This window comes from Hemicordylus capensis, chromosome 6 (assembly GCF_027244095.1).
Source record: "Hemicordylus capensis ecotype Gifberg chromosome 6, rHemCap1.1.pri, whole genome shotgun sequence".
Lineage (NCBI taxonomy): Eukaryota > Metazoa > Chordata > Lepidosauria > Squamata > Cordylidae > Hemicordylus > Hemicordylus capensis.
In genome coordinates, this window is record NC_069662.1 from 118,891,371 (window position 1) to 118,905,667 (window position 14,297).

The following is a 14,297-nucleotide window of genomic DNA, read 5'->3' on the forward strand; positions in this document are numbered from 1 at the left end:
CTATATATTAAAGGCTGTGTGTTTCCGAGGATAAATGCTGCCTTTTTTCTCCCAATACAGTGCTGCTGTGACAGGAAAACCAACACTTAGTAAGAGTTTTTCCATCTAGGTTTCCCCTGCCTTTATTTTAGCCTTGGGTGGTAGGTCCAGTCTGACTCCTCCACCATCACTACATGGTTTGTTCCAATAGAGAGAATATTGGCTGACATGACACACAGCCTAGCCTAATGTTGCACGCCGAGGCTGCTGTGGACTTAGAAGCAGCCCCAATGCTGTTGCAAGCAAGCAACTGTATAGGCAGATCTACGTCCGTTTTCCCCTCACTATGGCAAATGGAGGAAACTATGACAGCACTGTTTGCACACACACATTCGTTCAGAACAGCATCAGGGTTGCTTTATGAGTCCCCAGCAGCCCTGTGGGGGAAGCATTATGGAGATGTTGGTATGTATATTATCGGCTGCTTCAGATGTTAGAAATTCACCCTGCTGTAGCTGTGTACAGCAGGGCAAAGGGAGAGTCTTGCTCCCGCAGTGTCACTCACCTGCATGCCCTGCTGCTCACATGTAGAGTAAGGCTTGTCTGAAGAGGGCAGAGCTCTACCTGTAATGACAGGCGCTCCCGTGATTGTGAGGCTGGATAGATTCAATCTTGTAATCACAGGAGTACCCACCATCACGGTTAGGGCTCTGCCCTCTTCAGACAAGCCTCATAAACATGAGCAGCAGGGGGCATAGGTGAGTGACGTGGCGAGGGCGGGACTTCCTCTCCCTTCACCTCGCTTTACACTGTTGCAACCGGGTGAATTTATAACATCTGAAGAGAGCTCATGTCAACTACCAATTGTATGTGTCACTCCTTCAGAATACTCCTTGACATCCACATACAAATGTGGCTATCAAACAAACCACCGCCCCTTTAGAGTGATGGATAACTGGCATGTGGAACACCACCACACATAACGAAATATCAATTTAGATGGGTTGAGAAATCTGGTGGTAGATTTCAAAATTAGGATTATTCTGGTCTATTCTGGTCTACAGAGAACAAGATCAGATGCAGTGGTCCCTCAATGATACATGAGGATTGTCTTTGCTAACCAAACCTAGATGACACCTTCAAACTATGATCCAAGCTACAGACTGTATTTAGCAGTGTCTAAGACAGACTAGAATTAGACTACTTTTCTTAGTATTTCATGGCTTCTAACATTTTATTAAGTCAGGGCTGTACAGCTCTGGTCCTCCTGAAGATACTGGCCCACAGCTCCTATCATCACTGACTATTGGCCACTGTGGCTGGGGATGATGGGAGTTGTAGTCCCAAAACAGCTGGAGGGCCAAAGTTGTGCAACTATGTCGTAAGCTATGGATTCAAACATCATATTCTATTATGTCTATGAAGCAGTCTGATAACACTGCTGTATTTCTTATGTACCTTGCATTTTAGTAAACTCAGTTGCTGTTCACACATTGATCAAAGACAATTATTGGAAAAAAACACAATACTACAGACATCTTTTCTGTTCCATTGTTTACTAGATATAGAAAAATATGGGGTCCTCAGATAGGAAAACAACACAAACACCACTGTACATGGCTGTAATAAATTGTATCTGTTGGCAACTTAAGAAAAACAAAACACTCAACTATGTAGCAAACAGACAGTACAGATACAGCTCCACGATCTACAACTGGAGAACAGATTGACTTGTACGAACATGCCTAGGAATGGCTAGTTTCTTCCCAATATATAAAAAGCTGTATTGTACATTCTTTAAATAGCAATGAACCACTCAAACCAGTGTCACAAGCTGCCCGCCTACCAATCACCACCACAATATTACTTGCTGCTGGCAGCAATATCACTGAAAAGCACTAAGTCAAGAGCAGCACCTAGTGGCCAGATACAGTACAGCATGACACTGAAAAAGAAAAAGAAAGCTGTTTTGTTTCAAAAAAATGTATGCTGACCTACTAAAGGTCGTAAGAGATTCACCCAAATCAAAAGCGTGAATTGCAGGCTTGCTTCAGAACTATTCAGATCATTCTAATGATTGTCAACGCTGTCTCCCCAAAAACAGAGTGGGAAACAGATCGATGTTATCGATGAACCTTATGGATGTCTTGCCCGTACCCTTCGGAGTCAACTGAAAGATCTGTTTTCAAGCATTTCAATATTATTGCCAAAATGTGGGTCAAACAAAAACAACCCAGCCCAGCTATCTTGGTTCATTAAGACTATAAGATAAAATACTCTTCAGGTTCTGATGTGTTTTTAATAGTCTCTGCAGTAAGCAAGCAGACCTCTTCTATGTGTATTCTGAGAACAATATCCTTGGGTTGGCTAGTCAAGTGGTACATTGGCAATCCTGCAAAAGTGCAATGCCAGCAAGTCCTCTTAAACAGGGTCCACCTACCAGATCACTGGACCTCAACAATACCTTCCTCCTGCAAATGTATTAGCTCTGAGATGCAAAGAAAACAGTTTCCTCAAGCAATCTGGAAAGTCTCCTGCATGGAAGCAAAGGACACCTTAAAATCCAGAAAAACAAGTGAAAGGGATATTGGGCAATAGGAAAAGAGGAGAGTTGGGCATCAATGAAATTAAAACTATAACTCGGGCTTGGATACTAGCTATCCAAGATGCATGCTGATTCTGTTCAAGCAAGGGTTCTGCAACTTGGGTCCTCAGATGGCATTGGGACTACAACTCCCATCATCTCTAGCCACAATAGCTTTTAGTTGTAGTCCAATCAACAAGTTGCAGTCCAATCAACATCTGGGCACACTAGCTGTTGAAGACCCCTATGTTAATGGAGTTTATGCGCCAAGACCAAAACACAGGTAACAAGTTGTATAAACTTTCCAAAACACAGCAATTCACGTACAAAATTTGTAATTGGGCATGTGGTGTGGCACTTCTGTATTCTAAACTTTTAAAGTTTTGACTAGAGAAGCTACTTTTGGAACCCCAAATTATGCCAACTTACAGTGTTTAAAATGCAAAAAACACAAACACCAAGACCCTAACTGTCTGGATTTATCTTCTCCGGTTCCAGCTCATTCTTCTGTCTACCCTCAGAAACAATTTCAGGATTGATCTCCCCTTTGTTTTCACATTCGGTTGGTTCATTTTCCAATGGATCTGGGATCACCTCAGGCAACAGGAAACAGTCATTGTTCAGTACCTGTTTGGCAGTCATTCGATTGTAACAGCAGAGAAGATTCAAGAGTAGAGATTTAAGTTTATTGTCCTTAAAAAGAAAAAGAAAATGTAAATGTAAAATAAGACACAATAGGAAAAACAAGTTGCTCACCTGTAGCTGATGATCTGGTAGAGATCCGTTGATATTTATTAGAATGGGTTCTGCACCTGCGTGGAAGCCTCTCGGTGTTGAGTTTTCACAGCTCCTTTTCGGCGCCTGCGCCCCACCCCACGTGACCACGTGGCTATTTAAGGCAGGAGGAAGCTCAGTTCCTTGGAGTCCCCCGAAGTAGTGGTAGAGATGGTAAGTTGTACTGTATAGGCCTATGGTGCACTGCAGAGGGGAGGTTTGGGAAGGTCTAATGGATATCAACGGATCTCTACCAGATCATTAGTTACAGGTGAGCAACCTGTTTATTATCTGGTACAGGATCCGTTGAATCCATTAGAATGGGTGTTTAGTTAGCTCCAAAAGGAGGAGGGAACAGTGCGTTATTGTAACACCCTTTTAAGGACACCTCTCCCAAAGTTTGCCTCCGCAGCGGACCGTAGGTCGATAGCGTAGTGTTTTACAAAAGGTTCATCAGATGACCAAGTAGCAGCATTGCAAATATCCAGGAAGGACACCCCAGACAGAAAAGCTGCAGAAGCTCCATACACTCTAGTGGAATGTGCCTTGATAGACTTAGGTGCCGGTACTCCCTGTATTGAGTAGGTAAGGCGAATGGTTTCCACCAGCCAATGTGATAGACGCTGCCCAGACAGTGCTTGTCTCATAGTAGAACCCTTGTATGTTATCAGTACTTTTTTGACTTTCGGAATGGCTTTGTTCTTGAGAGATAATAGAGCAGCGCCCTGCGGATGTCTAAAGAGTGGAGAGACTTTTCCAAAGGCGTGGATGGGGATCTGAAGAAGGTGGGAAGAACTATGTCTTGACTGACATGGAAATCCGAAACCACCTTGGGTACAAAGGCGATGTCCAGACACAGAAGAACTTTGTCTGGGTAGAACCTGGTGTAAGGCACGTCCTTATGGAGGGCGGTCAGTTCACTCACCCTGTGGGCAGTGGTGATAGTCACCAAAAAGGCTGTTTTCAAGGAGACATGCCGAAGTGATGCAGCATTCATTGGTTCGAACGGTGGCTCTGTTAGAGTGGAGAGGACCAGAGAGATGCTCCAAGGTTCTATTGGTTTGCGTATAGGAGGACAGAGATTCATGAGGCCCCTCAGGAAACTCTTACAGGAAGCATGGGAGAACAATGTCTTGCCATCCCAGCCCAGGTGTCTAGAAGAGAGGGCTGCTAGGTGCACTTGTATGGATACATTAGAAAGCCCCGATGTCTTAAGGCCCGTCATATAAAGCAAAACCTCTCGTATGGCAGCCCATTTAGGATGGAACCCATGAGTTTGTGTGTAAGATGCAAATCTTTTCCACTTGCTGGCGTAGTTCTGCCTCGTAGATGGTTTACGCTCGTTCAGCAGGATCCTTTTCAGCAGTTGATTCGCCACGCTGTCAGTTGCAGTATGAAAATTTCGGGATGCAACACCCGGCTGCCCTCTTGAATTAGTAGGTCTGGGCGGTTCACAAGACCCACACAACAAGAAGTGTGTGAGGTCAGTCTGAGTAAATGTGGAAACCATGGTTGGTGTGGCCACCATGGTGCAATCAAGATGCATCTCACTGGGCTGAGTAGGAGTCGAGCTATTACTCTGTTCATGAGCGGCAAGGGGGGAACATATAAGAGTGATGGAGTGACCAGTATATTTGGAATGCATCCCCCACAGAATGTGGATCATGTCCCACTCTGGGGCAGAACAGCCTGCATTTCGCATTTTGCGCTGTAGCAAACAAGTCTATCTCCGGGTGGACCCAGAGGTCGAAGATCTTTTGGAGGTAACGGTTTTTCAGTTCCCATTCATGTCTGTCCATGGAGAATGAGCAGCTGAGACCATCTGCCAGTACATTGTCTGACCCCTTGATGTGTATTGCCACAGGTGTTATGCTGTTCTTGATGCACCAATGCCAGATCTGAATGCTCAGTGCACAGAGCAACCTGGAGACCATGCCCCCTGTCTGTTAAGGTAGGCTATGGCAGTGGTGTTGTCCAATTGTAACTGGACCACTCGCCCTTGCAGCATCGGGAGGAAGTCCTTCATGGCTTGAAAAACTGCCAACAGCTCTAGAAAGTTTATGTGTAGTAGACGTTGATTGCGGGTCCAGAGACCCTGAGTAGTGGCGGCATTGCAGTGTCCACCCCAACCTTGAAGAGAGGCATCCGTCGTGACCCACACCGATGGAAGTTGGGCTTGAAACGGGACCCCCCCTGAGCAGGTTGGAGCTCTGCGTCCACCAGGAAAGGGATTGAAGGACTGGCAGCGGTATAGATAGACATTTCATGGGGCTGTCCCTAATTAGATTGAAGGACGACAGGAACCACAAGTGCAGTTTTCTCATTTTCAAGTGCGTGTACTGCACAGTTGACCTGCATGAAGCCATCAGTCCCAACAGAAGTTGGATGTGCCACGCTGTTTGTGACTGTGACATCTGAAACACATGAACCAGCAATGCGATGGTCTGAAAACGCTCTTCTGGTAGAAACGCTCTCCCCACAGTAGCATTGAGCCGAGCTCCAATGAATTATATGGTTGAAACTGGTGTCAGGTTGGATTTCTTCCAGTTCACTTGTATGCCTAGGTGCTGGTGAAGGTGTAACATGTACTTTATCTGCGAAAGTAACTCTTCTTTGTCTGTTGAGGACAGAAGCCAATTGTCCAGATATGGATACAGTTTCAGACCCTTTGTCCTCAAATGGGCGACTACAAGCGCCATGCATTTGGTAAAAACACGAGGGGCTGTGCACAGACCGAATGGCAGCACTCGGTACTGGTAAAGCGAGGTCTTCACAGTGGACCGCAGATACTTCTGAAAGGAGGGTCGGATTCCTATGTGAAAGTAGGCATCCTTTAAGTCTAACGTCACAAGCCACCTCTCTTGATGGAGAAGAGGCAGGATGTCCTGTAACATCATCATTCGATACTTTTTCACATGGATGAACTTGTTTAGGTGTCTTAAGTCCATGATTGGTCAAAACCCACCATCCTTCTTCAGTATCTGAAAATAACGGGAGTAAAACCCCTCCCGATTTGCCCATCGCACTGGTACTATCGCTTTCTTGAGCAGGAGTTCCTGAACCTCCTGAAGTAGGGCCGGCGTTGCTTTTGTGAAGCATATGCCCCTGAAATTCAGTTGGGTCTTGAACTCTATCGTGTAACCGGATGTGACAATCTTCAAGACCCACTGATCTGATGTTATGTTGCACCATGCTTTCGCATGACTTGCCAACCTGATGGTGTTGGTGGCTAGTGGGGCCGGCTACGTGATGTTGTAGGCCGGGACCAAATCCTCCCTGGTGTTCTGGGAGAGATAGCAATGGGGAGTGGCAGGTAGTACTTCAAAGACACTGTTTGTTTCCGTCCGTCTGTTTGTTGGGCTGACCTGAGGGAAACCTACCCTTCTGTTGGGTTGTAAGTTTACTGAATGGCTGATAAGACTTACAGAAGTCCCTCCAGTCTTGTTGTCTGTATGCAAACCAGGGACGGTAAGATGAACGTTGCTTATTTCCGTAGGACGCCTATGAGGTTGTAGAGGTGGAAGTCTTAGTGGTGAATTTAGATTTTTTCATCTTTTCCATGGTGGCATCAGTCTCCTCTGAAAACAGTCCTTTTCCATCAAATGGTAGACCTTCAATTTTATCTTTTATGTCCTGTTGTAGGGAGGCTGATCTCAACCAGGCATGACGACGCAGAGTAATAGCGGTCGTGATGGAGCGCGATTCTGATTCCGCCAAGTGTTTCACAGTGCTCAACTGTTGACAGGTAAGGTCACCCGCCTGTTGCAATGTCTTCCGGAAACGAAGCTTCAGCTCTTCCGGAGATAACGCATCCAGGTCCTTTTCCGGTTCTTCCCAAATGCAATAGCTGTATTATGCCATGCAGGCTGAGTAATTAGCCACCTTTACGGATAGACAGGAGGTGGAATATAATTTTCTCCCCATCACATCAAGTTTTCTGCCTTCCATGTCTGCAGGGGTCGTATGCCACCATCCAGACTTGGAGGAGGTAGCACAGTCAATTACTAAGAAGTTCGGGACCGGGTGCTTAAACAGGTAGGTATTATTCTGTTCCTGCACTCGATACAGACTTTCAAGTCTTTTCGAAGTTGGTGTAGATGTATGTGGCACCTGCCACGCGCACTGCACTGCATTAGAAATGATGGGTAATAAGGGAAGCGCAACAGGTTGCGCCGATTGAGATCTTTGCATAAAGTTGTAAACTGGATCGTCTATAGTTTTAAGTTGCGATGTAAGATCCAGGCCTAAGGCAGTCGCCATGCGTTTCACATGGGAATGATACACCTTTAATTTCTCCGTTGGTAACACGTGGGAAGGTGTTGCTACATCCGGAGACGGGTCCAATTCCATTGTCTCCGCATCAGACTCAAAATCAGAGGAGCCATGATGACTGTCAGAATCAGGATCTGAAGTAGTATGATGCGACGGTGCCGTCGGGGACGTTCCCCGCGTGGGGATAGGAACCAACAAAGGATCCGTTTGTGCGCCGGTGGTAGAATACTGCCTCGAAACTGTTTGAGTCTGCGCAGAAGCACTAAGAGTTTTAGTCTGAGTGCCCACATTGGAGAAGATCTTTGCAGGAGGAGCCAGAGTAACACCTGCTGAGAGGGAGGGCGCGGGAAGTATAGCAGGATCCTGCATAGACGACAGTCCCCTACGCCAGGCACAATCTTCACAGAAGTCATACGCCGCACCAGGTGAACTGGTACCTAGTAAAGCAGTTTATTTTGACTGAAACACCTGGTGACTAAAGCCACAGGTGTGCCACAGAGTTGAAGTTGTGAGTTGCGCAGCAGTAAGTATCCATGGAGCAGAGCCAGAAGCATCTTCTTCAGAGTGCGGAAATCATCGGAAAGTGGACAGTGTATTAGTAGTTGAGTCCAGCATTTTTAGTAGGGGATCCAGTGGCGGTGCCTCAGGGTCCTCTACATCGGCACCATCCAGGGTAAACGTAATTGGTGCTCGGAATCGTGGCGTCACTGTCGTGATGTTTGTTGGAGTATTTAACACAGACGTCTGATCATCCTCCCTCAATGTCGAAGGCAAACGGATGGGAGTCGGTGCAGGCACTAGATCCCCAGTAGCCTACATCGAGAACGTCGTCGGTATCACCACCAATGTTGAGGGCGCTTCTTCCAATGCATCCTGCAGAGCTTCTGCCGACATCGATATTGAGGTAGACAGCCTCGGTGTTGAGGCTGTTCAATTCGTCACCTTCTCTACTGTTGCCGTCGATACTGAAACTGTTGACACCAAAACCGTCGATGTCAAGTGTGGTGCTGGTCTCGGCATCGAAGTAGCTTCAGCTGGAGCGCTCGATGTCGAGGAGATGACTCGTGGCGGAGCTGACAAGACTGACCGCAGCAAAGTTGTCGGTATCTATGGTGTTGAAGCTGAACCCTCGAGAGGTGGCGCTTTTGATGAGGAGACAAAGACAACATCCTGTGCAGTTCCCAGAGAGGGCGTCGACTCCGACTGGGTCCGAAGTCGTGCCTTTTTGGCGGGGACACCAGCAGTTGCCATTTTTTCACCCGTCCTCTTTGAGGACTTAAGGGCCTCCACAGGGGGCATCGAAGTTTTAGACTGGGCCGGACCCAGGTCCTTCAAGTCATGCGCCTGAGGAGATTTCGAGGAGGAAGGCACTTGCAAAACATCATCATATAAAGCGGCCCATAACTGGAGCTCGCGATTTCTCCTAGTTTGCTTAGAAAAAGATTGACAAATCTTACAGGCTGAAGTTTTAGGGGCCTCGCCCAGACACAGCAAACACAAGTTGTGGCGATCTTGTGAGGGCAGTTTCGATTTGACCTCAGTGCAGCGTTTAAAGTTTAGAAGTATCCATAGTACTCACTATCAAAGGTCAGTTAGCCAGAAAAGCAGTCCGATCTTTCACCAAGCCAAAGGAGATTACAGAAGCAGAAAACAGTCACAATCTGGGTCAGAACGAAGAACAGGCAATCCACAATCAGTAGAAAGAAGAGTCCAATAAACCGTCTGAGTCAAAACCAGTAGATTAGAAGAGAAAATAGCCAAGGAAACTAGCACGAAGGATCCGCAGAAACCGAGTGATTCCTACGGTGGTCGCAAAGGAACTGAGCTGCCTGCGCTTCCTCCCGCCTTAAATAGCCACGTGGTCACGTGGGGCGGGGCGCAGGTGCCGAAAAGGAGCTGTGAAAACTAGACACCGAGAGGCTTCCGCGCAGGCGTAGAACCCATTCTAACGGATTCAACGGATCCCGTACCAGATCCTAAATGTGTCCACTGCTTTTCATCGTGTGGATCCTGAGGTAATTTTTGCAGAGACTAGTTATATGGCACCAGTTTAGATTGGCTTAACTAGCCAAGCCATTATTTGAGGACATTAACAATCCCCTCCCTTCCCCACATCCTGAAGAAATTGAGTCTGAGTTGCCTCATGCTGCTGGGTTTTTGGAGGAAGCACGCAGACCTTGCTGTTTCCTTCTACAAAAGTCCAACTCATGCGTGAGAAACTAGTGCTCCTTCCTTCCAAAGAGAAGAGGGGAAGAAAGAGGATGGTTTTACTAGCCTCCTTCAGATGGCTAGTGATGGTTTTACTAGCTTCCACCAAAAGCCCATCTGTAGCAGTGTACAGCAGGGTGAAGGGGGATTATGTCCCGCCCCCACTGCACCACTCATGGTTATGACAGGGCTTGTCTGAAGAGGGAAGAGCCCTCCACATGATGGTGGGCACCTGACACATCTGTGATTGCCAGGGTGGACCAATCCACCCTCACAATCATGGATGTGCCCGCCATCACTTCCCTCTTCCAACAAGCCCCCTTGAAACTGTGAGTGGCAAGGCATGTGCGTGATTGACACAGTAGTGGTGGGACTTCCTTCCCCTTTACCCTGCTGTACATAGCTACAGTAGGGTTTTTGGTAATGTCTGAATCAAGTTTTTGCCCTCCTGCCAAAGCTACCACAGGGGAATGGAGAGGAACTGCCATTCCTTTCCCTTCCCAAGGGAAAAAGGAGAGGTAGTTTCAAACAATCACCTACATATCTTGTTAGCATGCAGAACTTACCCCCCACCCTGCTTCTGCAGTGCACACTGGCCGTGCCTGGCAGAAATAATAGTTTTCCCAATCCAGATATCACGGGAAACCAAAATGAACACAAACCAGGGCATATGGTGGCGCGGAGAAGGAGGGGTAACAGAGGATTAACCTTGCCATGCCAGTCCGAGGCATACACTAGTGGGTTGTAATATCATTGCACAACATGAGCACCTGAGGAGGTACGGTGTCAAACCATTAAAACTTCCACTTATGGCAATGTTTCGGGATCATTTTACACAGAGGAATATGATTCCACTTTGTAAAAGAGTGAATAATCAAGTGCATTTAGTAAAATCATTTACACAAAAGTGTTTCTCTAAAATTGGATGTTTTATATCTTTTCTGCAAGCTCTTAATTTAGACAGAATATAAGCTATTAATATGCAATGTGGTGACGGTTGCTATCTTACATGGTTTAGTTAAATTTAATTTTCCCTGAACCAGTGGGCAAGAATGACAGACATTCAGATTACACATTCTTAATAATGAATTAAACTGTCCTCTTCACTTGAATAAAGTTTTAAATCAAATCAATCTTTATTACGGTCATAGACCAGCATAAATAAAGTTTTAATACTTCCAAAAATACACACTTCTATTTTCTTGAAAGCCAAGAAAAGCCCCCCAAAAGTTAGGTTCTTCTGCTCTATGACTATTAGGCTCAAATTAGGTGTGCATATCATACTTCCATTTCCGGGGTGGGGGTGGGGGCAGCAGCAGTTTGATTGGGAAAACAGTCCAAAAGGGGAAGGGTGAACCTTCCCCGCAACCAGCATGTCCCAATCCTGACCACCCCCATCAAAGTTGTTTTTAGCAAAAAGCGGCACTTGGAAGCACATGCCTGTGGTATGTGTTCATGTGTGTGTATAACTTGATCCTTATTTGTTGCACTTAAGGGTGAAATAGAATCTTGCAGGAATACATGGTTAAAAAGAATGCTTCCAACCAGCTGTAAACTACTGGGGTGGGGTTAGGGTGGGGCAAAAATGCAGTGGGGGGATTTCAGCAGGAAACTGATGATGAAGCCGTCCCAATCAGGCCTCCTGATGCTGTGTTTCATACTGGTGTGCTTCCCACTTCAGGTGGGAAGCACACCTTTTAACAGAGCAACGCCAGGAATATCCAGTTTGGCCAGTAGTGTTTGTCCACCCATATGAGCCCTATTCAGACATCATGTTGTAGAAGTGTACAGAAGTCTGTACACTCACACATTTTTGCATGAATGACTCCAAGTTCATTTTAAAAGTGAACCTGAGCACAGGCCCCTCAAATGCACAGGACAGATAGGAAGTGTACTGCAGTATCTGTGTTCAGCATAATAGCTAAATAACTGTACCTGTGTACACTGTATACTGGTCGTATGAGTATTCAGCATAATGTCTGAACGGGGCTACTGTTTAAATATCTAACACAAGATAATTTAGCATTCATTAAGCAAAATTTATTAGCCATTTGTGTAGAATTGTCTTAGAGATTTCACTTTTTACAAAAATTACACATACCACATTAAGACCATCCATCTGAGGAGTTCCATCTTGTTTTATTTTAAATTCTTGATTTCCAATAAGTAGCTGAAAATTTTAACACATATGACAAAGTTACCTCAAACTTAATTTCCAGAAAGCTGAAGTGAGCTGCAATTTCAAGTGCCCCATTATGTTCTGAGTGTTATTCTCGGTTTAAAAAGCAGCAAAAATCAAGTCAAAAAAGTTTATTTATCCCAAGACAATCAAATATCTATTGTCATGGCTATGGCTAAACAAATAAATTGACTGATATTTATCTCAAGATACCGCTGTGGACCAAACTAGAAATTATGAGGCATCCATGCACATCTATTTACACATAAAGCAGGGGAGAAATCTGCTTTTTACACACACACTCACTGGAAGTAAACCAGCTCTCCATTTCTTATTTCACCTCATTCTGCTCCACTACTTTAATCAGCTTTCCCCCAGCCCAATTCCTATACCAGAAATTAGATAGGCAGGGAGAAAAAATGCAACACAGCCAAGCAAAGTGGAACGAGCTGATTTTACGCTGCCTGCTACACAAGAAGCAGCAAGGGGACTCTTCCACCATTTAGACACAAATCACAGTCACAAGCTTAATATACAGATGTCTGCTTCTTCTGTTTATCTTGGCCTTCCATGTTCTGCATTTATTCTGCTGACCCAAGGTTTGTTTCCTTGCTAAAAGCAGCACTGCATAGGAATTTAACTTTATCACACATAGCTAAAATACAGAGCCTACAACACCTATATGGTCTTAGGTCCATATTTGTCAGCAAATTAGATGTAATGCTGATAAAATGTATACAAGGGTTGTGAGATGTTTATTGTTAGATATTCCTGTTTATCTAAGAGGCATTTTCCACATTAAACCCAAAAGGTGACAGAGTTAATCCTTAACCCCTTTAACATTTCTGTGGCATTTCACATATACAAGAGCAAGTTCTCCCAGCTACATATCCCAAGATCTGCAACTGTGTCTTCATATCCATGTCTCCTCCTAGTTAAGTTTGTTCCTTGATTAGTGGCAGGTTTTTCTAGCCACCCTCTCTACTCAGACTCCTCAATAAACTTTTCTCAGAAACATCAAAATGCAATAGTTTTCAAGAAAAGATTATATCCCAATCTCCAAATACACTACAAATACCAATGACTCATTTGCAAGCACTTCTCAGAGGTCTTTTAACTTTAGTGCCTTTCCAGTACCTTTAGCTCAACATGACTCATCCAATCTACTCTCACTTCCTCTATCCCTCCCCTGATCCTCATCCACAAATATGAATACGATGGATATTTATCCAGCACTCCATCCATCCTTCCCTCTTTCTCAGTTGTCTTATTTGACAAATTGCCTAGCTTATTGTCTTCATCAAACCACTTCACACACACTCTTGATCCCATCTACTGCCAACTCGTCACTATCTCCTCTGCCATTATCCCTCCTCTCCTCCACATCAATCACACCCTTTTCCTTCTTGCTCCCTCCTGATGGTGTTCAAACATGCCACTATCTCTGCTATTCTCAAAAAAGCCATCCTTTGAACCACCCTCCCTCTCCAATTACTGCCCAAGTAATTTTGGCATTTATTACTGCCCTACTGTAATTTTGGTATGGTTGTGCATCCTCTCTTGCAGGAACAGGAAACATGCTGCTCTCCAGATGTTGCTGACCTACTGAATTTCAAATGGTTGTGTTTCATCATTCTTCCAAGGTTTCCACAGAGGTCCTCTTTCTCTCTGCCTGTCAGAGTTTGTCAGGGCTTCATTTTTGACACTCTGCTATTCTCTTACTACATCCTGTCCCTGAGTGACCTCATCAGTAAGAATGTGTGAAATGATTCGGGCACAAAACAAACTGTACCTGAATCTGGCCAATTTGAGTGATTTGTAGACAAAACAAATCACCCCTGTCCTCAATTGCCCAGATTTGGGTACAAAACAAATCACCCCCAATTCAGATCTGAAAAATTCTGAGATTCAGACCTCCATTTTGTGGCCAAAGTGGGTTGGGTTGTAGTGCCCAATGGGTGGAAGCTACCATCCAAATTTCAAAGAAATTGGGCAAAGGGGTGATTTTAAAAGAATTTTTGAAGTTGGTGCATCTTTTAAGCTTTTCCCCATAGGGAATAATGGGGATTTCAGCAGCCTTAATTATAACTCTCGGGGAGGGGGGTGGCACCAAGGTGGCCCAGAGCGGGTTGTGGTGGGTGGTAGTGCCCAATGGGTGCAAGGAAGCTACCACCCAGGTTTCAAAGGAATTGGGCAAAGGAGTGATTGTTTAAAGAATATTTTAAGTTGGTATGTCTTTGGGACAGAAAAGGGGTTTTGAGGGCAGAAGAGTGGGTCAGGCGGTAGTGCCCCAATGGGTGC

General features: G+C 45.2%; 1 protein-coding gene across 5 annotated transcripts in view; it reads right to left on the reverse strand.

Annotated features, from left to right (window-relative positions):
- Positions 1-1,516: 1,516 nt before the first annotated feature.
- STK31 (serine/threonine kinase 31) overlaps positions 1,517-14,297 on the reverse strand; it is an 86,392-nt gene continuing 73,611 nt past the window's right edge. For all 5 annotated transcript variants that reach the window (XM_053261884.1, XM_053261880.1, XM_053261883.1 and 2 more), the window contains 2 exons: positions 11,919-11,987; positions 1,517-3,256 (listed from right to left, as the gene is read on the reverse strand). In XM_053261884.1, the coding sequence (XP_053117859.1) occupies positions 3,029-3,256; positions 11,919-11,987 (297 nt within the window). In that variant the 3' untranslated portion in view covers positions 1,517-3,028. The remainder of the gene's footprint in view (positions 3,257-11,918; positions 11,988-14,297) is intronic.